Below are 26201 nucleotides of genomic sequence, written 5' to 3' on the forward strand. Positions count from 1 at the left end.
TCTTTGGAAGCTTTTAAACAGAAGCTGGATGGCCATCTGTCAGGGGTGATTTGAATGCAATATTCCTGCTTCTTGGCAGGGGGTTGGACTGGATGGCCCATGAGGTCTCTTCCAACTCTTTGATTCTATGATTCTATGTCCACAAACTCTGTTTTGTTTTCTCTAAAGAAATGCCAATACTAGTCCTGGGCAAAAGCCATATGAGATGCATAGTGTCGTTCAGCTCACCTTGTACAAGGCCTGTCAGCAGCAGTGTCCAGGTGGAAAGTGCTTTGGAAGTTGTACAGACTCATGACCTCTTCATTGAGGGTATCCATCTCTATACAGCCACGGTAGTTAGGATAGCGCAGGGAGGGAGGAGGCTGTGGTACAGAAAAGAAGCGTCCATTAGATCTCTCTCCATGAACCAGCCCGAGCTCTTAGATCTTCGGGGGAGGCTCTCCTTTCGCCCTTGCCATTATCACAGGCCCATCTTGTAAGCACAAACGAGAGAGCCTTCTCCTCTGTGGCCCCCCAACTCTGGAACTCATTGCCCGGTGAGATTAGGAAGGCCCCCATCTTAGAAATTTTCAAGAGGGACCTCAAAACCTGGTTTTTCCGATGCACTTTTGGAGAGTAGCCATATTATCATACACAGTTGCTCCCCCTCAACGGTTTTCGTCCTCAGAGTATATTCCCCACCTATATGAAGGTCTATTTTTATGACCCCGTTCCTTTATGAGTTTCTCCCCCACAAACAATCTGCTCCATCCCTATCTCATCCTGATTTTACTATTTTTAGTATCTTAGTTTTTATCCTGCACATGCAGCAAGCTCATTGTTATGTTATATTTACTGTGTATGATTTTGCTTTATCGTCTTTGTACTCATATGTTGTATGTATTTTATTGTGTTGTTATTGTGTTTTGGTTTTACTTTATTGAAATATGCTGTTGGGCTTGGCCTCATGTAAGCTGCCCCGAGTCCCCATTGGGGAGATGGTGGCGGGGTATTAAATAAAGTTTATTATTATTATTATTATTATTATTATTATTATTATTATTAGGGTCTGAAGAGACTATGGTCCTGTGTTTCAACTTCTGGATATTCTAGTTGGATCTACATTGACATATAACACAGTTTGGAACGGCATTACATGGTCCATGTAGATCAGTGGTTCCCAACCTGTGGTCCGCGGGCCACCAGTGGTCCGCTAGAATTAAAATATGGTCTGTGGTCTCACCATTACTACACCATTGCAGCAAAGAGCGACTGGACTCATGAAACTCTCTTATAACCCGCTTATTAAATATGATTTTCTGTGGGCGAGCAGTTGGTGACTACTGGATGGCATATGTTCTGTATCAGAAACTAGAGCTGATGGGGTCTATGTAATGCAAGTTTCAGAATCAGCATTCCAAATAACCAAAATGAATCTAAACTTGACCAAAAATTGATCTGTAATCCTTTTGGTATCAATGCTAGAGCAACGTCCCTGGTCAAGTGGCCCCTGGTCAAAAAAAAAGTTGGAAACCCCCAATGTAGATACATATCATGCAGTTTGAACTTCACTGAGCTGCATTATGTGGCAGGTACTGACCATATAATGCAATTCCAAATTGGACTATATGGCAGTGTAGATCCAGCAATAGCTGCTAGCACCATATACCACCCTTGACAGTATGAGATATTCAACAATGGAGTACATTGCCTTGTAGCGTGGTGGAGTCTTCTTCTATGGAGGTTTTTAAAACAGAGGCTGGATGGCTATTTGTCAGGAGTGCTTTGATTGTTTTTTTTTCCTGTGTGGCAACTGTATTTTTTTTAGCCTGGGCTTTGGTGAATGTCAATCCACTTGAGATTCAATTGATCTGAAATCCACAAAAGCTCCTGCTAAAAGGAGCCGGTCAATCTCAACATTGCTGTTATATTCCTTCCTCCTTTTCCCTTTCATGTATTATGTTAGAAAGACATGATTGTTGCCATAAAAATAAATACCAACTAAGAGCTCTTCGTGGGAAGGGTCATATTATGGAGATGTCTTAAGGAAGGCTAAGGAGTGTGAGGTTCCCCTGTCTGAATCAAGCCAGAAATGGGTTGTTGTGAGTTTTCTGGGCTGTGTGGCCATATTCCAGAAGCATTATCTCCTGATGTTTCGCCCACATCTATGCCAGGCATCCTCAGAGGTTGTGAGGTTTGTTGGAAACTAGGCAAGTAGGGTTCATATATCTGTGGAATATCCAGGGTGGAAGGCAAGTCTGTTGGAGGCAAGTGTGAATGTTGTAATTGGCCACCTTGATTAGCATCAAATAGCATTGCAGCTTCAAAGCCTGGCTGCTCCCTGCCTGGGGCAATCCTTTGTTGAGAGGTGTTAGCTGGCCCTGATTTTTTTTCCTGTTTTCTGAGTGTTGTTCTTTAGTCAGAATTGTCTGCCTCCAGCAATTTTCCCCATACCCTCTGCAACTAGCTTGGACAATCCATCTCACCGTGAAGCTGGAAGGGTAGCCTCCCACGTACAAGACCACATTGTGGGGCTTGAAGTTGAACAATCCCTGTTCTCCTTTAGCAACACTGTCTCCTTTGGTTTCATGCAAGGTTTGCTTCTCCACAGTCACCGACATGTGGCCATATTGCAAGATCCTTTAAAAAAAGCAAGGACAGGATTACATAATTGGAAGAGAAAAAACTCCTCCCTCCAAACCCACCTCTTTTCTTTTCTTAGGTATTTCCAAGAGTCCTCCAGGAGAACATCAGTCTCTCTAGGCCAGGCATGGGCAAACCTTGGCCCTCCAGGTGTTTTGGGCTTCAACTCCCAGAAACCCTTGCTTGTTGTTGTTCATTCGTTCAGTCGTCTCCGACTCTTCGTGACCTCATGGACCAGCCCACGCCAGAGCTCCCTGTCGGCCATCACCACCCCCAGCTCCTTCAAGGTCATTCCAGTCACTTCAAGGATGCCATCCATCCATCTTGCCCTTGGTCGGCCCCTCTTCCTTCTACCTTCCACTTTCCCCAGCATAATTGTCTTCTCTAGGCTTTGCTGTCTCCTCATGATGTGGCCAAAGTACTTCAACTTTGTCTCTAGTATCCTTCCCTCCAATGAGCAGTCGGGCTTTATTTCCTGGAGGATGGACTGGTTGGATCTTCTCGCAGTCCAAGGCACTCTCAGAACTTTTCTCCAAATCCTTGCTAGTTGTTAGGATTTCTGGGAGTTGAAGGCCAAAACACCTGGAGGGTCAAAGTTTGCCCATGCCTGCTATAGGCTTAAAGGTCAGAAAAGAGGACTCTAAACATGCAGACATATTCTGTTTGTATGGAGAATTTATACTCCATTATTCAGCCAGAGTGACTTACAAATGGTTAATTTGACAATGAAAGTTTACAACTCAAAAAAGACATGAAACACAAGAAAAAGAGTAGGGAAAAAAACTAAGTCCGGCGCTTTTCTTCAGAAGCAAGAGCCATAGCAGTTGGCATGGACAGAAGGGAGGGTCTTTTGTCAACCTCCAGAAATAATAAATAAAATAATAAAATTTTATTTATACTCCACCACTATCTTACTGAAGGGACTCGGGGCTGCTAACATGAGGCCAAGCCCAAATAATTATAATAAAGCAAAGTAAAATGCATACAAAACAGACAATAACATCAAATAAAAATGGTTAACAATAACATAGTAGTGTAATAAAATAATAACAATAACATAATAAAACAGAAGATAAAATAATTAAACAAGGGCAAGCTGGGCCAAAAAATTCTAAAACCCATGGGTGTTTTTTTTTGTCGTATCAGGAGCGACTTGAGAAACTGCAAGTCGCTTCTGGTGTGAGAAAATTGGCTATCTGCAAGGACGTTGCCCAGGGGACACTCGGATGAATTGATGTTTTTATCATCCTTGTGGGAAGCTTCTCTCATGTCCCCATATGAGGAGCTGGAGCTGATAGAGGGAGCTCATCCGCCTCTCCCCGGATTCGAACCTGCAACCTGTCGGTCTTCAGTCCTGCCGGCACAGGGGTTTAGCCCACTGCGCTACCAGTTATCTATCTAGCTCATCCATGGGTGAGATAGATAGATAGATAGATAGATAGATAGATAGATAGATAGATAGATAGATAGATAGTAGGCCTGGGTAACAACGGAAAAATTTGTTTCTAAAATCGATTCGTTTTTTGGGGGTTTTTGCGTTTCGATTTTTAAAAGAATTCCGAAATTTTTCTTTTAAAAAGTTCGATATTTACGAAATTTTGTAAATGTAAAAAAAATTACGAAACAATAACGAAAGAATTTCGAAACAATAACGAATCGATTCGTTAATGGCGGGCGCGACCGCGCAATACGCTAAAAAAACTCCAAATGGGACAGGGGGAACTTCTGAAGCTTCCCTCTCCCTCTGTTGTTGACTGTTGGTGTGATATTATAATTTTTTTTCACTAATTAAACAAAGAACAACTATAAAACTTGCCCCAGACATGCGGAAATAATAACGAAACGACTTCAAAACGATAACGAAACGAATACATAACGAATCCGAAACAATTATGAAACGAATTTAAAAATTAGTTTCGTTTTTAAGTTGCTCCAGAATGGTTCGTTATCGCTTCGTTATAAAAAAAATAACCAATTTTTAACGAATTACGAAATGAAACCGCCCAGCCCTAATAGATAGATAGATAGATAATGGCTTTGGCTTCTCCTCCCAAATAGCAATAGCTGGCTAGCATATTCAGATCCCGTCCAATCTTGTGAGCTAACCAGAGTCTGGCCTGGTTACTAAATGGATGGGAGACTGGCAAGGAACACCAGGTGCTGTATGCTATATTTCAGAGGAAGGCAATAGAAAACTGCCAATGCATATTTCTTAAATAAGAAAACCCTTTGGAAGTCAATAGGAGATTTGAAAACGCATTGGCATACATACACATATTCAGATTATCCGATGATCAACTTTAAATAAATTATTTTGAATGTGCTCCCATTCTTTTCTTTCTCTTTCGTACCTGTTGATGCTGACTGCGGCAAACTGCTCTCCAATGTCTTCATCAACAGTTAAATGTGTGGGTTCCTCGGTTCCTAATTTATAGATCCACTGCACTTTGCGATCTTTCAGGATAACACCCATGTAGTCACCAACAGCCTAGATACACACAGGGTAAGTCAGGCCAGCTTGAAATCTCCTTATCAATGCAATCATTTTGGTGATTGTTTTGTAATTAGGATGGATTGCAGAACCAGCTATGGAATTACAAACCTGGAGCTGCATACTAGAATCATTAGACTAGCAGTTTGAAAACATGCAAATGTGAAGTAGATCAATAGGTACTGCTCCAGTGGGAAGGTAATGGCACTCCGTGCAGTCATGCTGGCCACATGACCTTGGAGGTGTCTATGGACAACGCCAGCTCGTCGGTTTAGAAATGGAGATGAGCACCAACTCCCAGAGTTGGACACGACTGGACTTAATGTCAAGGGAAAACCTTAACCTTTTCACCTAGACGTAAATATCCAATCCTGATTCTGTATCAAAGATTTCCAATCATAATTTCACCTGTAGCATTTAACATGGCACAATCTCTTTCTGCCAGAGAACATGGCTATGCTACCACCAAGATTATATGATATGAATATGTTAAAACAGATATAATGAAATTGCATTCCCTCCCCCCAGCCTACAATCAACACCCAGAAAAACACTGGCGTGAGCATTCCCAAGCTACTTCTGATCCCTCTGATGGAATCAAATATACGTACGTCCTTGTGTCCCAGGTACAACACAAAGCGTCCCGGGTCTTCTCCATTTTGACGCTTCTGTCTTGGCTTTGGTTCTGGATTCTGGATATAGAATTTGAGGGAAGTATAGGCAGCCAAATCTTGGAGGTTGATAGGAGTCCGGACCTGCACACCTGAAGTCCCATTGAATTTCACTGGGACTTTGATCTAGAAGTCAAAAGATTAAATTGACAGACACGTTGTTATTTGCTCTTTTTAAAAAAAATTACAAGGAGGAGTATTGAAAGGTACACCTTGCTCTCTTAGCAGGACTCATTGTCCTTGTGCTGCCTCCATCCAGCCTCACTTAAAATCCTTTCTCAACAAGCTTCTCAATAAATCTGTTGTCAGCTATGATGTTTCTCCAGGCAGCCATTGTTAAAGCTGTGCACTTCAACTGAAACCTTTCATTAGTCTCATAAATAGTTTTTCCTTCAGTTTAAAAATACACCCAAGTACTGAATAAATGCTAAAGAACTGCTAATTCTGGATTCCAGTTGGTTCAATGGGCGGCGGCCAGGTTGTTAACTGGTGCTCCTTACAGGGAGAGGTCAACCCTCCTGTTTAAGGAGCTCCATTGGCTGCCGTTCATTTTCCGGGCCCAATTCAAGATGCAGGTGCTTACCTACAAAGCCCTAAATGGTTTGGGACCCACCTACCTGAGTGACCGCATTTCTGTATACAAACCCACACTATCTCTTCGTTCATCTGGAGAGGCCCTGCTCACGATCCCACCTGCATCGCAAGCGCAATTGGTGGGAACGAGGGACCGGGCCTTCTCGGTGGTGGCCCCACTACTTTGGAACTCCCTGCCCAAGGACATCAGGCATGCCTCAACATTGGTAGTCTTTAGAAGGAGCTTGAAAACATGGATGTTCCAGTGTGCCTTACCAGATTAAGGAATTCCAAGCAATTTGTCCCAAATGCACTTTACGAGAGAGTTAGAATTGTCTGCACACCCACTGATCCCTAAAATATCCATCCTATTTCACCTGAACATGCCCAGCATTTTTTAAAACTTTTAACCATTACATTTGGCCCTGCCACAGGTTTTTAAATGCGTCGTGATATTTTTGTTATTGTTTTGCTTTGCTATGAGTTATTTATTGTTGTATTGTTGTTGTGTTTTTGTTTTTGATGTATTTGGGCTCGGCCTCTTGTAAGCTGCACCGAGTCCTGCAGGAGATGGTAGTGGGGTATAAATGAAGGTTTATTATTATTATTATTATTATTATTATTATTATTATTATTATTTTCCATGTTAGAAATTACTTGAGAAACTGCAAGTCGCTTCTGGTGTTAGAGAATTTTCCGTCTACAAGGACGCTGCCCAGGGGACTCCCGGGTGTTTTGATGTTTTACCATCCTTGTGGGAGGCTTCTCTCATGTCCCCACATGGGGTTAGAGCTGACAGAGGGAGCTCATCTACACTCTACCCGGTTTCTGCTCATTAATCACGGAATTGGGCTGTGCACTGGCAAGCTCCAAGCCAAGCTGGAGATTTGTCAGAATTCACTTGGGGACACGGAGCATAATGAAGAGGGTTGTTTTTAGTTTCTGTGGTAGCAGAGAGCAATGTCACTGCTTTCATTTTCTACATTTATACCTTACTGACAGCATTCCGGGCCAAAGATATCAGCTGGCGCACTCGCAGGATGTTGTCTGAAACAGTTGCGTTGTGGCTCCTCCTGTTCTCCAGATTGCTGAGCTTTCCCAGGAGTAATGGGAGGGTACTTTCGAGGCTGGATACTGGAGGGCAAAGAAATGGGAACCTAGATCATGAATTGCACAATAGGTCAGGATGGTATATTGTGATTTGAATTTTGGGCCATGACTCTGGAAACCAGATTGATTCCTGGCTCGGACCTACTGGGTAACTTTGGGTGAGTCACATATTCCAGAAAACCTGACTGAACAAATCATTGCTGAACAATTACTGAACAAATATGACTGAACAAACTATCACTGGGATATTTGTGTAAAAATATATATATAATAGTTAAGAAATGAAAGCCATCAAATGTGTTAACTGATACGTGAGATTAGATAGAATGCAATTACAATTTGTCGAAGGCTTTCATGGCCGGAATCACTGGGTTGTTGTAGGTTTTTTCGGGCTATATGGCCATGGTCTAGAGCCATTATCTCCTGACGTTTCGCCTGCATCTATGGCAAGCATCCTCAGAGGTAGTGAGGTCTGTTGGAACTAGGAAAAGGGGTTTATATATCTGTGGAATGACCAGGGTGGGACAAAGGACTCTTGTCTGCTGGAGCTAGGTGTGAATGTTTCAACACCTTGATTAGCATATAATGGCCTGACAGTGCATGGAGAAAACTTTTGTTGAGAGGCGATTAGATATCCTTGTTTGTTTCCTCTCTGTTGTTGTGGACATCTAATCACCTAATCACCTCTCAACAAAACAAGAACATCTAATCACCTCTCAACAAAAGTTTGCTCCAGGCACTGTTAGGCCATTATATGCCAAACAAGGTGGTCAGTTGAAACATTCACACCTAGCTCCAGCAGACAAGAGTCCTTTGTCCCACCCTGGTCATTCCACAGATATGTAAACCCTTTTTCCTAGTTCCAACAGACCTCACTACCTCTGAGGATGCTTGCCATAGATGCAGGCGAAACGTCAGGAGAGAATGCCTCTAGACGATGACCATATAGCCCGAAAAAACCTACAACAACCCAATTACAATTTATTTCCAATATGTGGTTTCCAAAGCATTTCATGCCATAGAAAACTCAACCTAGAAACTATCTACAGATCCACCAAGAAAATGCAACAAATGTTACATTCAGCAAAGGACAAGAGGGATCCTCTCACCTCTGCAGGAGTCTACCGTATACCAGGCAACTGTAGACAAGTCTACAGAAGGACCACCAAACACAACATTGTCCAAACACAAATCAAGGAACATGGAAGGCACTGCAGACTATCTCAACCAGAGAAGTCAGCCATAGCAGAGCACCTGATGAACCAACCAGGACATAGTATATTATTTGAGAACACAGAAATGCTGGACCACTCTCACAACCACCATGTCAGGCTACACAGAGAAGCCACTGAAATCCACAAACATGTGGACAATTTCAACAGAAACGAGGAAACCATGAAAATGAACAAAATCTGGCTACCAGTATTAAAAACTCTAAAATTATACCAGTAAATAAAGAACAAAACTCAAACACAGGAGAACTCCAAACAAGAAACAATCAAGAACAGCTTAATCACCTCTCAACAAAGGATTCCCCCAGGCAGTAACAAGCCACACCTAAAAACTGTCAGGCCATCAAATGCTAATCAAGGTGGCCAATTAAAACATTCACACCTACCTCCAACAGACAAGAGTTATTTCTCCCACCCTGGAGTTTCCACAGATATATAAACCCAATTTTCCCAGTTTCCAACAGACCTCACAGCCTCTGAGGATGCCTACCATGTGTGAATAAACCCCACTTGCCTAGTTTCCAACAAATTTCACAACCTCTGAAGATGTCCGCCATAGATGTGGGTGAAACATCAGGAGAGAATGCTTCTAGAACATGGCCATACAGCCTGAAAAACCTACAACCACCCAGTGATTCTGGCCATGAAAGCCTTTGACAATACATAGAAAAGGACTTTGTACCAGCATTTGGATCAACTTCAAATCCATTCTGAAAAGGCCAAAACCTGTATACCTGTATCCTTGGCTTCTCCAACAGCTTGATTTAAATCTTCATTTTTGAGGTCTCCATATTGCTGCTTCCACTCATCTAGATTTTTTTGCATGTCACTCAGCTTTTCTTCCATCCTTGCCACGGTCTCATTGGCCTGTGAGGCAGCATCTTTGGCATTCTGGATTGCTCCTGCTGTGTCATCTTGCATAGGAAACAAAGCAAGTTATAAACGCAAATATTGAAGACCAATTACCTGATGTTAATTGGAAATAAGCATTTGTCTGTCAAACAAACAGTTCTAGGAGTCTCACAACAGCACATACTCATTTCAACCAAATACTTGTGGTCACATTTGCTGGTGAATTCTAGGAACTGTGATTAAAAAAGGAACTTTTTTCTTTAAAAAATTTATTTTATTAATTCCATATAGCAAAATTTTACATTTTGATAAAAAAAAGAGTTGAAAAGACATAGAAAAGAGAGAAGGAAAAGAAAAAAGGGGAAAAAGAGAGAAGAGAAATAATAATAATAATAATAATAATAATAATAATAATAATAATTTTAAAAAATCAAGGACTGTATGATAAAATGGGCAGTAAATATAGGTCACCTAATTAAATTGGAAAAATGGGAAAACATCTGGAATAATAAAATGAAATACATGTATTTATTTATTTATTTACTATGCTTCTATACCGCCATTCTCAGCCCGAGGGTGACTCATGGAATTTACAATGTAAGAGAAAACTGTAAACTTTCCAAGTGTAAACTTTCCAAGTGTTATAAAAATACCTCCAACAAATGTTGGAAATGTGGCTATCAAATAGGCACATTTTTCCATACTTGGTGGATCTGTGACAAAGAGAAAAAATATTGGAAAGGTTCCCACGAAATAATACAAAATATTTTAAAAATTAAAATTAAAATGGAACCTGAATATTAACTACTTCGCATGTTGGACTTAGAAAATGATAGTAATAAGGAAATCTTCTTTAATTATCTTGCCACAGCAGCAAGGATAGTGTGCGCAAGGAACTGGAGGAGTAAAGAAATGCCCACAATGGAGGACTGGCAAAACAAAATACAGGGTTAGTCAAAATGCATAGGCCAATAAGCCATTCAATTGAATGGCTTATTGGCCTATGCATTTTGACTAACCCTGTATTGGAATTAATGAGCAAGGCCAGACTTACATAATGGATAACACCAAATCAGGGCATACCAAAAAGACAAACGGACTGGGACCTAGTAAAAGACTATTTTAGAAGAATAAAAACAAAGCTTACAATCTAAAGAGAGAATAGAAAATAAAAGAAAAAAGTTAGTAAGCAAGGGGAAGCAGAAGAGTTAGAACAAAGATAGGTTAAATACTTAGAATATAATCACATAAAGAAGATGAAAACATCTACCGAGGAGTGGATAGAAGTCAAACCACTTTTTTCCCATGTTTTTATGTGGACTTTTTTATTTTCAAAATATTTTTTATTATTATAAAAAAGGAACCTTTTCACCTTCTGACTCCAGAACAAGGGGAGTTCTGGAGATATGATAGCCATGTATAAATATGTGAGAGGAAGCCACAGGGAGGAGGGAGCAAGCTTGTTTTCAGCTTCCCTGGAGACTAGGACGCGGAACAATGGCTTCAAACTACAAGAGAGAAGATTCCATCTGAACATGAGGAAGAACTTCCTGACTGTGAGAGCCGTTCAGCAGTGGAACTCTCTGCCCCGGAGTGTGGTGGAGGCTCCTTCTTTGGAAGCTTTTAAACAGGGGCTGGATGGCCATCTGTCAGGGGTGCTTTGAATGCAATATTCCTGCTTCTTGGCAGGGGGTTGGACTGGATGGCCCATGAGGTCTCTTCCAACTCTTTGATTCTATGATTCTATGATTCTACTGACAAATATTCTTAAAAGTAGCTCAGAAATACTTTACTCCTCCTCCTCCTATTATTATTCTTATTCTTTCTAAGCTATTTTCCCAATTGAGAGGTTAGCATTGTGACTGTTGAGGCATTGTGGGGCTTTGTTTTGGGCATCCTCGTCTCAGGTTGACAGCACGCATGTATTAGTCGATGGTATCCATCCATCTTTTCTTTGGCAGTCCACGTTTGCTGTTTGTGCTGCTGATATTGGTTCTCTTCTCATGACATGGCCGTACAACAGCAGTCTTGCTTCTTGCATTTTCTTGCTAATTGCTTTTATTCCTAATCTTTGATAGATGCCATCATTTGACACATGGTCAAGAAGTGTTGAGCCAAGTGTCCATCTCAGCATTTTCATTTCCATTGTGTAAAGGGCTTGTTCATGTTTCCTTATTGCTGGTCAGTACTCTGCCCCATAGAGGGCTACCAGGAGAATAACTGTATTGTAGATCTCAGCCTTGAGTTTTTCCGGCATTTTTGAGTCACACAAAATGCCAGTAGTTTACCGCCATTTCAACCAGACTGCATTTATTTGTGACCGTACGTCTGACGTCATGTCACCATCTATGGAGACCAGTGACCCTAGGTATTTAAATTGGGTGCCCTTTATCAGTGTTTGTCCATTAATTTGAATTATTTTTCCAATTCAAAGCCGCATTACAGATACTCTGTTTTGGATATATTCAGTGTTTCTGAATACTTTATACTTTATACAAATACTTTCCAAACCCTGAAACAGTATTATGTGCTATCAGGATTTTATGGGGCTGGGCATACCATGTAAATCTTAAACTAACTCAATTTCAAGCATTCAAAGTTGTGAAAACAGGACTTAGCAGGTGATCCTGGAATCAAGCAGTACTTGGCTTTTGGTATTGAAGACTAGAAAATAACATGTGTCTTCTTCTCATTCACCAAAACCATGGATGATTATAGACAAGGCTTAAAAGGGGGAATTTGTGAAGGAAGCATAACTTGGACCAACCTTGGACCATGTCCAGTGTGCTCTTCACAGACTGCAGCTGATTCAGAAGATTTTCTTTCTTTGTTTGGATGCCTGTTAATCTGGTTTTGGCAGCTTGTAGTGCTCTCCTGATATCTGGGAATGAAACAAATAAAACACAGGGTTGCATGTGTATTAAACCAGAGTTATTGGAATATGGTGTCCATCATTAAGAAGACAGAGAGTTTTGATGTTATGAATATTGATGTAATGTAAGAGACATTAGCATTGTGTTCTCCAACCAACACAACAATTCATAAAGCTAATCTATTATTGTTCCTTTCTTTCTCATTTCTTCCCAAGCATTAGGGCCATGTTCCCATATTCTGTGGCCATTTCTGATTTGCTCAGTTATAAACAGATAGTTGTCAACTGTAATAAGAAAATGTAAAGGGGCTCGGAAAAGTACTGGTTGAGAATGCCTTTCCTGAAGTACTTGGGGTCCAAGTCTAAACATGAAATTAATGTATATTTCACATCCCCCTAGCCCAGCGGTTCTCAACCTGGGGGTCAGAGGGGTCGCCAAAGATAATCAGAAAACACAGTATTTTTTGTTGGTCATGGAGGTTCTGTGTGAGAAGTTTGGACCAACTGTATCATTGGTGGGGTTCAAGGGGCTCTTTGATTGAAAGTGAACTATCAATCCCAGCAACTACAACTCCCAAATGTCAAGGTCTATTTTCCCCAAGCTCCATCAGTGTTCACATTTGGGCATACTGAGTATTTGTGTTAAGTTTGGTCCAGATCCATCATTGTTTAGGTCCACAGTGCCCTCCAGTCTCCAAAACTCAAAATCAATGTCCACCAAACCCTTCCAGTATTTTCTGTTGGCCATGGGAGTTCTGTGTGCCAAGTTCGGTTCAATTCCATCATTGGTGGAGTTCAGAATGCTCTTTGATTGTAGGTGAACTATAAATTCCAGCAACTACAACTCCAAAATGACAAAATGGGTATTTGTGCCAAATTTGGTCCACTGAATAAAAATACATCCTGCATATCAGATATTTACATTACAATTTATAACAGTAGCAAAAATTCAGTTCTGAAATAGCAACGAAAATAATTTTATGATTGGCGGGAAACCACAACATGAGGAACTGTATTAAGAGGTCGCAGCATTAAGAAGGTTGAGAAACACTGACCTAGCCTAAAGGTTATTGTATACAATATTTGTGTAATGATAATGAACCATCAAAAACCAATAGTATAAATCTCTCATCCACTCATGTGAGCTATTGTGGAGTATTCTGGATAAGGGATGCTCAACCCGCAAGAGCCCCTTTACTTGTCAAATGTATCAGCACTAATTATGCCACATGTTTCCATGTCATGGCACCGTCATGGGTAAGAACGTTAAGCCCACAATGCACACTGGCTCATTACCAGACACATATATTTTGAACTCCAAATGTTTTTACTTAACATGAATAATTTGATACAGACTTTTCTTAAGGTTGACATAGTCTGAAATCTGAATATCCTTATAAAGTGAGCAGTTTGAGATTTTCTAAAATGTAGTATAGTTGTCGAAGGCTTTCATGGCCGGAATCACTGGGTTGTTGTAGGTTTTTTCGGGCTATATGGCCATGGTCTAGAGGCATTATCTCCTGACGTTTCGCCTGCATCTATGGCAAGCATCCTCAGAGGTAGTGAGGTAGACCTCACTACCTCTGAGGATGCTTGCCATAGATGCAGGCGAAATGTCAGGAGAGAATGCCTCTAGACCATGGCCATATAGCCCGAAAAAACCTACAACAACCCTGTAGTATAGTTCTTGGAAAGTAGATGGAAGTTGGAGATTCTGTGGGTGAAGAAGGGGTCAGCCCCAGAAGGGTTCTTCCCCTGTATTAGTCATTTGAGGGTGGTGCTAGTTTCTCTCTTACCTCCACTGAGCTTCCTTTGTTCTTTCTTCCCAGCTTCTTCTAAGGCAGCGCTGGTCTTCTTCATTTCTTTTGAACTGCCCCCAAGATCCTCTAAAATGACATTCTGCATACACAGAAGAAACTTTACTATGAATCCATGGCTTATTTCAATCATGCGAAAACTTTTTCATTTGCTAACCCCAATGTCCTGTTATTCTCTGTTCCTGTACTTTCACATCACTTTGCAATGATGCCATACTTGCCGGCATCCTTGCAAATAAGCACTTGTCAACTTTGCTAATACTCAATTGAATCAATATCTTATGATCCAAATTCAACTGACCAACTGGACTGAGTGCAGACACTCTGAAGAGTTTACATGCAATTTGGCTGCAAATTCAGGGTTATGTGCGTTGACACAGCTCCAAATCAGTGAGGAGGCAGATAATGGCAGGCATGCGATGACTGTCAATGTCTACCATCATCACATCAACAAGCTATCATTTTCTCTCTTGCTTCTCCCTTTGTCTGCCAGGCCATTTCTCTTCCAATAAGCTCTGGAATGAGAGCCACATGTCTGCAAGGCATCTGGGGAAAGGAGCACTCATGTGCAAAGGAAAGCAATTTTCCTGACAGGTGCAGTTGATAAATTTGGTGAGAAATTACAACCTGGGAAAGTGTAGGTCATGAAACTATATTATCTGACAAAAGAATGGTAACAGGACCACTAGCTGTAGCCAAGACTTTAAATGCTTATTGTTTAGGACAGTGGTTCCAGGTGTTTTGGACTCCCAGAAATCCCAGCCAGCTTACCAGCTGTTAGAAACTGTGGGAGCTGAAGTCCAAAACACCTGGATTTTGGGAACCACTCGATTAGGAAAAGGGATCCATACCGTCAAAGCTTCAGAAGCTGCTTTCTTTGCCTCATTGGCTGCAGACTCTGCATCCGTGACTGCTGAAATAATGCTAGCATAGGCATTGGAGGCATTGATGGCTCGCTGAATAAATCCATTCTGGTTTGTGCCATGGATGATGCTGGTTTTGGAAGACAAGTAAACAAAGAAAGGGATATTTGCCAAGTCAAATGGCCAAGTCAAGGCATGGGTCCAAAGCCACTTAATCAAAAAGCTGCTTCCTGAAGACCTTGTTAATTTTCTCACATCAGGAAGATATCTTCACAATTGATAAACATAAGCTTCCTGAGAATCATTTTCATTTTCTCAACATTGAGAATTAACAGGACTGGGAAGACATATAAGTGGCCCTGAAATGCCTAAATCCATCCTAGACCTTGCTACCAAAGATTCTTATTTCCTAATGTGTCTACGGCCCGGCTTGGATATTCTGCCTCAGCTGTGTTGGTTATGATAGCAATACTTTCCTATTGGAAAAAAATAATAAAATATTCTACGCACTGAAAAATGAGGTGTTGTCAATGATTTGGAAATGTTGGTATAAAATATATAGTGTTCTCTCCCGCATATTATCTCAGGTATTTGTTTCGTCATCCCATCATTTCAAAAGCAACACAGGCTTCAGGAGAAAAAGTGGTTGTACAATTGCAGCACTTTCTTTCAATATGAAAACTGTTCCAAGAGTTAGGTAAATTCCAGCTAAACCTTTATTTATTTATTTATTTATTTACAGTATTTATATTCTGCCCTTCTCACCCCACAGGGGACTCAGGGCGGATTACAATGTACGTATAAATGGCAAACATTCAATGCCATAGACACACAAACTATATAAACAGACACACAGAGGCTACTTAACATTCCAGCTTTTTTTTGATGAGGGCATTCTGGCCACCAGGGGAGCTGTTGCTTCACCGTCCATTTGTGACACTGATGAAGTACTTCCTCATTATTTGCATGCTTGCTGGAGATTTTCATGGCGTAGTAAATTAATTAAATTAGCCTCCCCGCATACGTGGTACCTACATTTCCTACTTGACAGATGCAACTGTCTTTTGGGCTGCAAAGGTCGATAGCAAGCTACACAAACTGGTCGGAAGCTCACTCCGACCAAGGTTTGCTTCGAACTCATGACCTTTTGGTCAGTTGTGATCTTAATGCAGCTGACTCCCAGCAAGCTGCACCACAGTCCCGGTTTCTTTCCAAAAGGCGCACAGATGATGCTCAACTGGTATGTTCTTACAGAAGGGTGTTCAGACATTATCATGTGCCTTGAAGTTATTTCCAACCTGTGGTGACCATAAGGTGAAATGAGCATGGGTTTGGCTAGGGATGAGAGAATGTGACACCCCATGGGCTGAATGGGAAATTGAACCTTATCTTCCCTAAATCATTATGTACGTAAATCTTGAGTATGTACATAAAGTACCCTTAATCATGTGTCACTCAGAAATTCAGAAAGATCAGCAAAATAAAGCAGCAAGGCAAAGAAGTAAATATATAGATGGTTACCTGGATAGGTTTTGTGCCAGTTCATTCAAAAGCTTTGCATGCCCCTCAGCTTTTTCAACAATAGGGATCTTGTTACTAGCAAGGGAATACTCCTTTGCCTTCTCGGACAGAGGATATCTCGCTCCGTCAAGCTGGGCAGCTAACTTCTCAGATTCCTGAAACACAACAGGGTACAATAGCCAGCCATCGTGAGTTTTGCTTCCCCATTCATTTCCTCTCTCCGTCTGAAGATGCATCTCAGGAAGACTGGTATTATGAAAAGCATTTAACTATCTGAGTCGTATTACAATAGCAATCCATAGAGATGGATCTTCTCTTTGGTTCTAAATGATGTGAAAATTCTTAGAAATTACCATATATACTTAAGTATAAGCCAACCCGAATATAAGGCGAGGCATCAAATTTTGCCACAAAAAACTAAGAAAACTTATTGACTTGAATATAAGCTGCAGATGAGAAATGCAGCAGCTACTGGTAAATTTCAAAATAAAAATAGATACCAATAAAATTACATTAATTGAGGTGTCAGTAGGTTAAATGTTTTTAAATATTTACATAAATCTATAATTTAGGATAAGACTGTCTAACTCTGATTAAGCCATTATTCTAACCTTCTTCAATATAAATGTGCTTATGTATCCTTATAATAATAATAAAGAGAGTAAAAAAATAAACGTTATTATAACAATAATAGGGTAAAATAATGTAAATGTAATAATAATAATAATAATAGAGAAAAATAATAAATGTAGTAATAGAGCAAAATAATAAATGGAATAACATTAATAAATATAGTAAAATAATAAATGTAATAATAACAATAATAGAGTAAAATAATAAATGTAATAACAATAATAAATAGAGTAAAACAATGTAAATATAATAATAATAATAATAATAATAATAATAAAGAGAAAAATAATAAATGTAATAATAGAGTAAAATAATAAAAGGAATAACATTAATAAATATAGTAAAATAATAAATGTAATAATAACAATAACAGAGTAAAATAATAAATGTAATAATAGAGTAAAATAATAAATGGAATAACAATAATAAATAGAGTAAAACGATGTAATAATAATAATAATAATAATAATATAGGAACGGAATTATGGATGACGAATTGGATCACGATTCTAGTTATGAGACGTTAATGTGTTGTTATTGATGTGTCATGACTTTGTATACTATGCTGTTAATGGTTTTTAAATTGTATGTGGTTATGATTGACTTTTTGCTCTTGTTGTGAACCGCGTTGAGTTGCCTACGGGCTGAGAAACTGCGGTATACAAGCAAAGTAAATAAATAAATAAATAAATAATAAAGAGAAAAAATAAATGTAATAATAGAGTAAAATAATAAATGTAATAACAGTAATAAATAGAGTAAAATAATAAATGTAATAATAACAATAATACAGTAAAATAATAAATGTAATAATAATAACAGAGTAAAATAATATATAACTTTGACTTGAGTATAAGCCATGGGGGACTTTTTCAGTCTAAAAAAGGGTCGAAAACCCGGTTTATACTCGAGTATATACGGTAATTCTATTTGTTTTGTCTGTTCTTCCTGACTTTCTAAGCTGTTGTTTTCATCAATTAAACTGATGATATAGACCTATCGGAGTACCTAAAAACCATGAAAAAAGCAAACACACACAGACATATGCTACTCATTTCTTTGAAATCCCACAATGATAACAAATGCCTAAATATAGCTTAATGGAAACTAAGTGGCGGCTATGGGCTCCATATAAAGGCTTCTGAAACAATTTCCCATTTTTATGGATTGGTGGTTAATCCTGAGGGGAAAGGGAGATAAAAGCAATAATTTTTCTCAGGGGAACAATTTTATACTATGATTAATAAGAAAATCATATGAACTATATCATGTTTGCCATCTCTTCCACAATTTACAAACACCACTTCCCACCCCCACCTACACTCCCTTCTGCCTTGACATGAAGCTTTAGTTTCCTAGAACTTACCTCTTTGATATCTTCTATCATCTGCAGAAAATCTGAGACCTGGGATAGAGACTCTTCAGCCATTTCCAACGTATTCTGGACCTCGGCATACTGTTCTTTCAACTCCTTTCTTTTTTGCTGGAAAGATGGAGATATCCATTAACTAACACAGCCCAACTTAAATATTCAGCATGTTCTCAAGGGCCACCATCAAATTATATAGAGCAGGGATGGGCAAACTTCAGCCCTCCAGGTGTTTTGGACTTCAAGTTCCAGAAATCCCAGCCAGTGTACCATATGTTAGGAATTGTGGGAGTTGAAGTCCAAAACACCTGGAGGGCCAAAGCTTGCCCATGCCAGGTATAGAGTGTCTAACATTCTCTTTGCAAATCCACATGCCTTCTTTCAGGCTGCAGGGTTGGCACATTGTGACAGACCCCTCTTCCAGATTGGCCCCATAGTTATCCCAAATTAATCCCTTCCTGGGTTGCTCTGAGTTTTCCGGGCTGTATGGCCATGTTCCAGAAGCATTTTCCTCTGGAACATTTTGCCCACATCTATGGCAGGCATCTTCAGAGGTTGTGAGGTATATTGGAAACTAAGCAAAGGAGATTTATATATCTGTGGAATGTCTAACAGACAACAAACTTGAGATAGATACAAATATGACAGAATATATTGGATGCTGCCTCTATATAAGACATGTTTTACCCTCGGGAAGAAATCAGTCAGTTTAGTGGCTGTGTAACATAAAATTCACCCAAGCAGAACAATTCATTTGGCAGCAAAAGCTCCCTTCTGCTTTACCTGGGTTTCCTCCAGGTGATTACGATTTAGGCTGTTGAGGTCTTCTGTCTGACGGGTTTTATTCACAGCTTCATTGAGGGCATCTCGCAGGTCCATCAACTCTGAGCTGTACTGATCCAACTGGTCATTGATACGGCTCACTAGACCTTGGTTGGACTCCAATTTGTTGAAAAGTTCATCCTTCACACGGTCCAACACTGATAGAACGAGACTTCATAATAGTAACTGATACATTTGCAAAGGTATTTGTATATTCATGACTGTGAAAGCATTACACAAGTCACAACCAAACAAGAAGGTATCATAGCTCTCAAAGGTTGTACAATTTAAACATATTTGCTCATTGTAATGGATTGGCCTACTTTTCATGGTTGGTGTAAAGGCAGTAGTTGGAGTTTGGAGTTGGGAGTGGGGTGTTTCGTGTTTGAAGGGGTAGTTAGGAGATTTGAAGAGGAAGGAAGAAGAAAGAGTTTTGGAACTGTTTGTTAGAAAGATACCTCTTTGAGGAAAAATAGCTAAAACCTTCAAGGAGAAGGAGTGAGAAAAATAGTAAGCCTCTATACTGTGTTAGAGTGCTGGTGTGGAAAGAGGATTCAAAAAGTTCAAAATAACCTGTTTGCATTCCTGTGTGTGGAACATTGCTTTTAAGAAACTCAAGTTATAAGACCATTCTTTGTGAAAGTAAATCCTGAGAAATGTATTGAAACCATTACACATCTTTACTGTTCAAGGACAAAATAAACACAATATTCTTGTTTTATTTCACCTGAAGAGTTTGAGTGGCTTCCTGAAGGAGGTGGCCTATGAAACAATAAATGGTGGCAGCTAAAAGAAACCTTAATAAGTAATTGGTGGCAGCAAAGACATATTTAATATACAGTGGTAGCATCCTGCTGTCCTGCCTTATGTGTGAGGGTGTGTGTGTGACCTTAACCCTCATGGCCTTGCCTGGCTATACCTGTCATTCCCTAGTAGTCGGTTTATTGCACTCATCCTTTCAGTAAAAGGAGATAGATCATGATATTGTGATAAAAAACTTAACAGATGGTGGTGCTGCTTCTTGAGAATTTCTGAGCATTATATTCTGCACACACATTTCAATAATTAGAAGACACTGCTTTTCCTGTTCAACATACTTGGAAGCAACCAAGACATCAGCATATTTAATATACAGTGGTAGCATCCTGCTGTCCTGCCTTATGTGTGAGGGTGTGTGTGTGACCTTAACCCTCATGGCCTTGCCTGGCCATACCTGTCATTCCCTAGTAGTCGGTTTATTGCACTCATCCTTTCAGTAAAAGGAGATAGATCATGATATTTTGATTAAAAACTTAACAGATGGTGGTGGTGCTTCTTTAAAATTTCTGAACATTATATTCTGCACACACATTTCAATAATTTTGAAGACACTGCTTTTCCTGTTCAGCATACTTGGAAACAAACAAGACGATTTTTTCAAGACTAATATTTTTCTAGTCACAAATAGGCAATAACTTTGAATTTGGAGGAACTCCAAGTAAAATTGAAACTGGAAGGTGAACATTCTTGTCTTTAAGGAATACAGTCTGTTCCCAGCCAAAGTCTAGTCCAAGGGTCCTCAAACTATGGCCCGGGAGCCAAATACGCCCTCCAAAGTCATTTACCCGGCCCTCGCTCAGGGTCAACCTAAGTCTGAAATGACTTGAAAGCACACAAAAACAACAACAACAACAACAACAACAACAACAACAACAGCAATCCTATCTCATCAGCCAAAAGCAAGCCTACACTTCACAATGAAATACTAATAAGTTTATATTTGTTAAAATTATTCTTCATTTTAATTATTGTATTGTTCTAAAGTGTTTTTGCACTACAAATAAGATACATGCACTGTGCATAGTAATTCATTATTTTTTTAAAATAATTATACTCCAGCCCTCCAACAGTTTGAGGGACTATGACCTGGCACTCTCTTTAAAACGTTTGTGGACCCCTGGTCTAGTCTCTCTCAACATCAATGAAACTTTTATATGCAGCTTACTTATCCAAATGTATTTCCCTCTATGATCCACCTTGGAGGCTAAGATCATCAGGGGAGGCCCTGCTCTCAGTCCCACCCTTCTCACAAGTGCAACTGGTGGGGATGAGAGACAGGGCCTTCTCAGTGGTGGCCCCTCATCTATGGAACACTCTCCCCAGTGAAATTAGATCGGCCTCTCCCTCTTGTCCTTCAGGAAAAAAACTAAAAACATGGCTCTGGGATTAAACTTTTGGTCAGTACTTGGAGCAGTGTTTTTGTTTATTTATCTATGATATGTATACATGCAGCATCTAATTGTTGCCTTTGTAAGGCTGCCCTGAGTCCCCTTGGGGGTTGAGAAGGGCGGGATATAAGTGTGGTAAATAAACAAACAAACAAACAAACAAATAAAAGTTCTGACATAGTCCTAATGTAAGGATTACAGTATAATAATATGTTTGGAATAAACGCTTTCTCTTGCATATTGCCTATTTCATATTTTAAAAGCACGATGTTTTATTCCAAATCAAAATTATTTGTCAAACATGATTTAGATATAGTAAATCCTACTCAGTGCATAGAATATATATATATATATATATATATATATATATATATATATATATATAAATGTAGACTGTTAATTAACTGGGGCTAAGAAATATATTGTCATGGCTGGTAACCAGTCTCAAGCCACCCGTGTAGACAAGATGGAAATCTTAATGCATGAGATGAACTGTTAGAGATTTTCTATTGAAATCTACATTTGATTCTTTCAGCTTTACAAACTCTATGTTCTCCAAAATGCTGTAGTAATTGATGTGCATAATACAAAGTCAGTCTGGTATAATTATTATAATTCTTCCCTCCTAGAATAAAAGAATCCTAAAGTTGGAAGAGAACTCATGGGCCATCCAGTCCAACTCCTTGCTAAGAAGCAGGAAAATTGCACTCAAATCACCCCTGACAGATGGCCACCCAGCCTCTGTTAAAAATCTCCAAAGAAGGAGCCTCCACCACACTCCTCAGCCAAATGATTCTATTTCTTGTTGTAATTAAGCCTCCTGGCCTTGTGGTGGTACAGCTGTACCAGAAGCTCCCACTTTATTTGCTTTGTATTAAGTGTTTGCTTGAAGCCCAAGGCTTGGGATTCTGCAGAAGGGTGGCTTCATGTTAAAGTTTGCAGTTATAGGGCAGGCCCCCTTTTCATCAAGTTTGGTTCCGCCCCCTGTTCAGGACAATTGAGAAGGGAAGGGAGCCATTTTCAGTCAGTCTCAGCAAGGAAAGTCAATGTACAGGACATGTACAGACTTCTCCTGTACAAAGGCTTCAACCCTTAAGACCTCCCGGGGGAGAACAGGCTTAAGGATTCCCAAAAGGATTCCCAAAGATTCCTAGAGAAACAGCCCTAAAGATCTGAGGAATTTCGGAGGGAAAAAACAGCTTTGAACATCTAAGAACTCCAGCTGAAGTGACTACAGGCCTACTGGTAGGTCCACTCGGTGCTTTGAGATGCAGATCAACCCGGTAGTGGAGCCCACATCAGTTAGTATTAGGATCACAGTTAGCCTGGAAGAAGTTTGGAAAGGGATTTTCCTTTAGAGTAAAGTAACAGTTAGAAGCCACCAGTTGCACAGAGCCTGGAAGCATTTGTTTAACCCTTTGAAGACAAAAGAAGTTTCTGTTGACTGTTCACCAATAAAAGACTTTGTTATATTTTATAAGCCCTCTAGAGACTGTTTATGGTGAAAATCCTTACGAATTTCTCTTCAGGCCCCCTGGCTTCCCACTGGGCTAAAGTTGCACGTCCTGTTTTAAAAGCAATTTGTTTCAAGCCCAGCGCGTGACAGAACAGGCCTTGTTATCTAAAGAAAGTAAGCTTTGGGGCTGTCAAGCGTCCACCAGCTCTGCAAACACTCTATTTGCTGTGTCTAGTATACTCACATTTCCGAGCATCATCGTGCTCCTCAACAGCTGTTTCTCTTTGAAAACTAAAGTCCAGGGTCTTCATATGCCTCAGCATTGACTCCACTTCAGCCATCTTCCGACGAAACTCCTCTGTGGAAGTGGAACTGGCATTTGCAGCGGCAAAGATGTTCATTTGGCAGACAAGATCTATTTTAAAAAAGGGTATGCCAACTCTTTCATATAAGCATCAAGCAGAAATATCCCATTTGTGCTCAGGAAATGAATAGCACTTTATAGTAGTAAGGAACAGTTGTTTGTCTCCATTTCTTCAAAGAGATCAGCTTTATTGCAGATGATCTCCATCACTGAAAGATACTTGCAATTGAGTCCTTGCTCCCCAAGAAAGGCCAATAACCTCAGCTGCTAGATTCTGTGTTGGGTAATATACTATTTCCAATAATATACTTAGCCATTTACTTCCCAAACACATACTCATCCAAGGAAAGGATTCTGGTCTGTTCTATTAATTTCTTGTGTCCACAAACCTTTGCAAAATGCATGGTATGCCCTACTACTCCATGCTTTTTATTCATAATAATGTTACACCCAACTCATTATTCATGAAAAGACTTACTCGGAGATGCAAATGATATTTCTGTGTTGCTATGGGGATAACAGTTAGGTACATACAGTACGTGTGTGCCAATATGATAATACAAAATGTCCTTTTGACTCTGATCACCTTGATGTAGGTCAAGAGTGCATGTGATGGTTTTCTTTGAGATTTCCAACACACACACACACACACACACACAGAGTTTTCCTTTAAAATATTACTTTATGTGGTCGACACTTTACTGTGAAATGAAAAAAAATAGTGTCCCATTTCACCATATTGGTAGGCTGAAAAACCAAATGTCAATTCCATCAATTATTTGCCAAGCAGGTTCATGTCATGCTTTGACCAAAGGGTATGTCTGCATGGTACTTTAGCTATACAAATGGTATTCTGACAGGACAGATGCAATGCCATTCAAGCACTATCGAAATTATATACCGCATATACTCAAGTATAAGCCAGCCCAAATACAAGCCAAGGTGCTTAAATTTACCACAAAAAAACTAGGAAAACTTATTGATTTGAATATAAGCTGCAGGTGGGAAATGCAGCAGCTCCTGGTAATTTTCAAAATAAAAATAGATATCAATAAAATTACATTAATTGAGGCATCAGTAGGCAAAATGTTTTTCAATATTTACCATATTTCAAAAATATATATAGTAAACTAGCTTTGTAAGTGGAAAAGTAGAGTCAACAAAAGCAATATGGTATCAATAATAACAATAATAACAACAATAATAATCTGTGCCAAAAGATCTCAGCCAAAATTTGGAAACAATAAACATTGACAAAATCACAATTTGTCAACTGCAAAAGGCTACCTTACTTGGATCTGCGCGCATGATTAGAAAATACATCACACAGTCCTTGGGAAGTGTTTGACTTGTGATTTTGTGATATGAAATCCAGCATATAGATCTCATTTGCTGTGACAAACTGTGTTTTTGTGTCAGTAAAATAATAATAATAATAATAATAGAACTTCATTTGTATCCCACCCATGGGGACTCAGGCCGGTTTCCAACATAGTAAGAGGCAAACATTTAGTGACTATATAAACAATACAGAACTAGATATAGATCTAATTATACTAATATATAATAATTTCATATGTGCACTTCTCCTTTAAACATTTGCAAATCCCCTCTCTATATGTGCATTTTCCTCCTGCAATATTTGCAAGCCCTATATATCTATATTCATATATATCTCTTTAGATATCTCTCTCTATATAGATAATTATATCTATTTAGGATTTGCAGAGACTTGCAAACATGTGAAGGGAAAATTCATTTACAAAATTATTTATATATATACACATATACCTACATACACACACATATACAGATATATAGGTATCTCTACATATTTATTGATATCTATAACTATACAGGATTTGCAGAGACTTGTAAACACAAGAGGGGAATATTCATATAAAAATAATGTATATAGATAGATACAGAGATACAGGTACATGGAAATCTCTAGATATCTATAAAGGATTTGCAAAGACTTGCAAACATGTGATGGGAAAACTTCCAAGGGAACAAAAATGCACATATAAAGTTACTACATCAAGATACACACACAAAAAAGGCAGGAAATTGGGTGGACTTGAAAAAGAGCCATATAAACAAGGAGGCCATGAAATATATCTCCTTTCCCTCCTTCCCTCCCTTTTGACTGGAAAAGAAAACACACTGTCAAAGGAGGTGAAGAGGAGAGAGAAATATATCATACAGCAATGGCCTTCAGGCTCTGATGCCCTAAGCCGAGGGAGGCATTTTCAACTCAAAAAAGGGCTTATCTTCGAGTATGTATGGTAACTCAGTTACATGAATGACAAAAATTGTATGGGTCTTAGCATTAATGGTATTTATTCCATGCCTTTATCCTAGAACCAGAATTCATGGAAGCAGTATCATGCAAGTCCAACATTTGAGATTCTGGAGTCCTAACTATCCAAAGAACTGGGCTATTTATTTTTTACTCCAGATCTGAGTAAAACTAATGGTAGTGATTTCTATATGCTTTAACTATCTCATGTCTTCTATATACCACAGTTAATGGCCAGGTTTTGAGTTTCCCTAAGATATGTCATTTGAAAGCAAGAAGGTTTCAAAACTTCAGACAATTATCTTACCATTAATTTTGTTCTGAATTCTATTGATTTCTTGAGCAAGGTTCTCTGCTTGCCGGTGGCTCTCTTCTGTGCTTTCTGTTACCTGGACAGCTTTCCTATTGGTCATTGTTGCCTAAA

General features: G+C 39.4%; 1 protein-coding gene across 3 annotated transcripts in view; it reads right to left on the reverse strand.

The window, feature by feature from the left end:
• Window positions 1–26201, reverse strand: part of LAMA5 (laminin subunit alpha 5) — a 253667-nt gene that overhangs the window by 33163 nt on the left and 194303 nt on the right. For all 3 annotated transcript variants that reach the window (XM_067468220.1, XM_067468219.1, XM_067468218.1), the window contains exons 51-64: window positions 26085–26196; window positions 23356–23526; window positions 19410–19606; window positions 18624–18740; window positions 16625–16779; window positions 15092–15233; window positions 14220–14322; window positions 12319–12432; window positions 9434–9613; window positions 7349–7491; window positions 5725–5910; window positions 4974–5110; window positions 2466–2619; window positions 229–362 (exon numbers count right to left, since the gene is read on the reverse strand). In XM_067468220.1, the coding sequence (XP_067324321.1) occupies window positions 229–362; window positions 2466–2619; window positions 4974–5110; window positions 5725–5910; window positions 7349–7491; window positions 9434–9613; window positions 12319–12432; window positions 14220–14322; window positions 15092–15233; window positions 16625–16779; window positions 18624–18740; window positions 19410–19606; window positions 23356–23526; window positions 26085–26196 (2045 nt within the window). The remainder of the gene's footprint in view (window positions 1–228; window positions 363–2465; window positions 2620–4973; window positions 5111–5724; window positions 5911–7348; window positions 7492–9433; window positions 9614–12318; window positions 12433–14219; window positions 14323–15091; window positions 15234–16624; window positions 16780–18623; window positions 18741–19409; window positions 19607–23355; window positions 23527–26084; window positions 26197–26201) is intronic.

This window comes from Anolis sagrei, chromosome 4 (genome assembly GCF_037176765.1).
Source record: "Anolis sagrei isolate rAnoSag1 chromosome 4, rAnoSag1.mat, whole genome shotgun sequence".
Classification (NCBI taxonomy): domain Eukaryota; kingdom Metazoa; phylum Chordata; class Lepidosauria; order Squamata; family Dactyloidae; genus Anolis; species Anolis sagrei.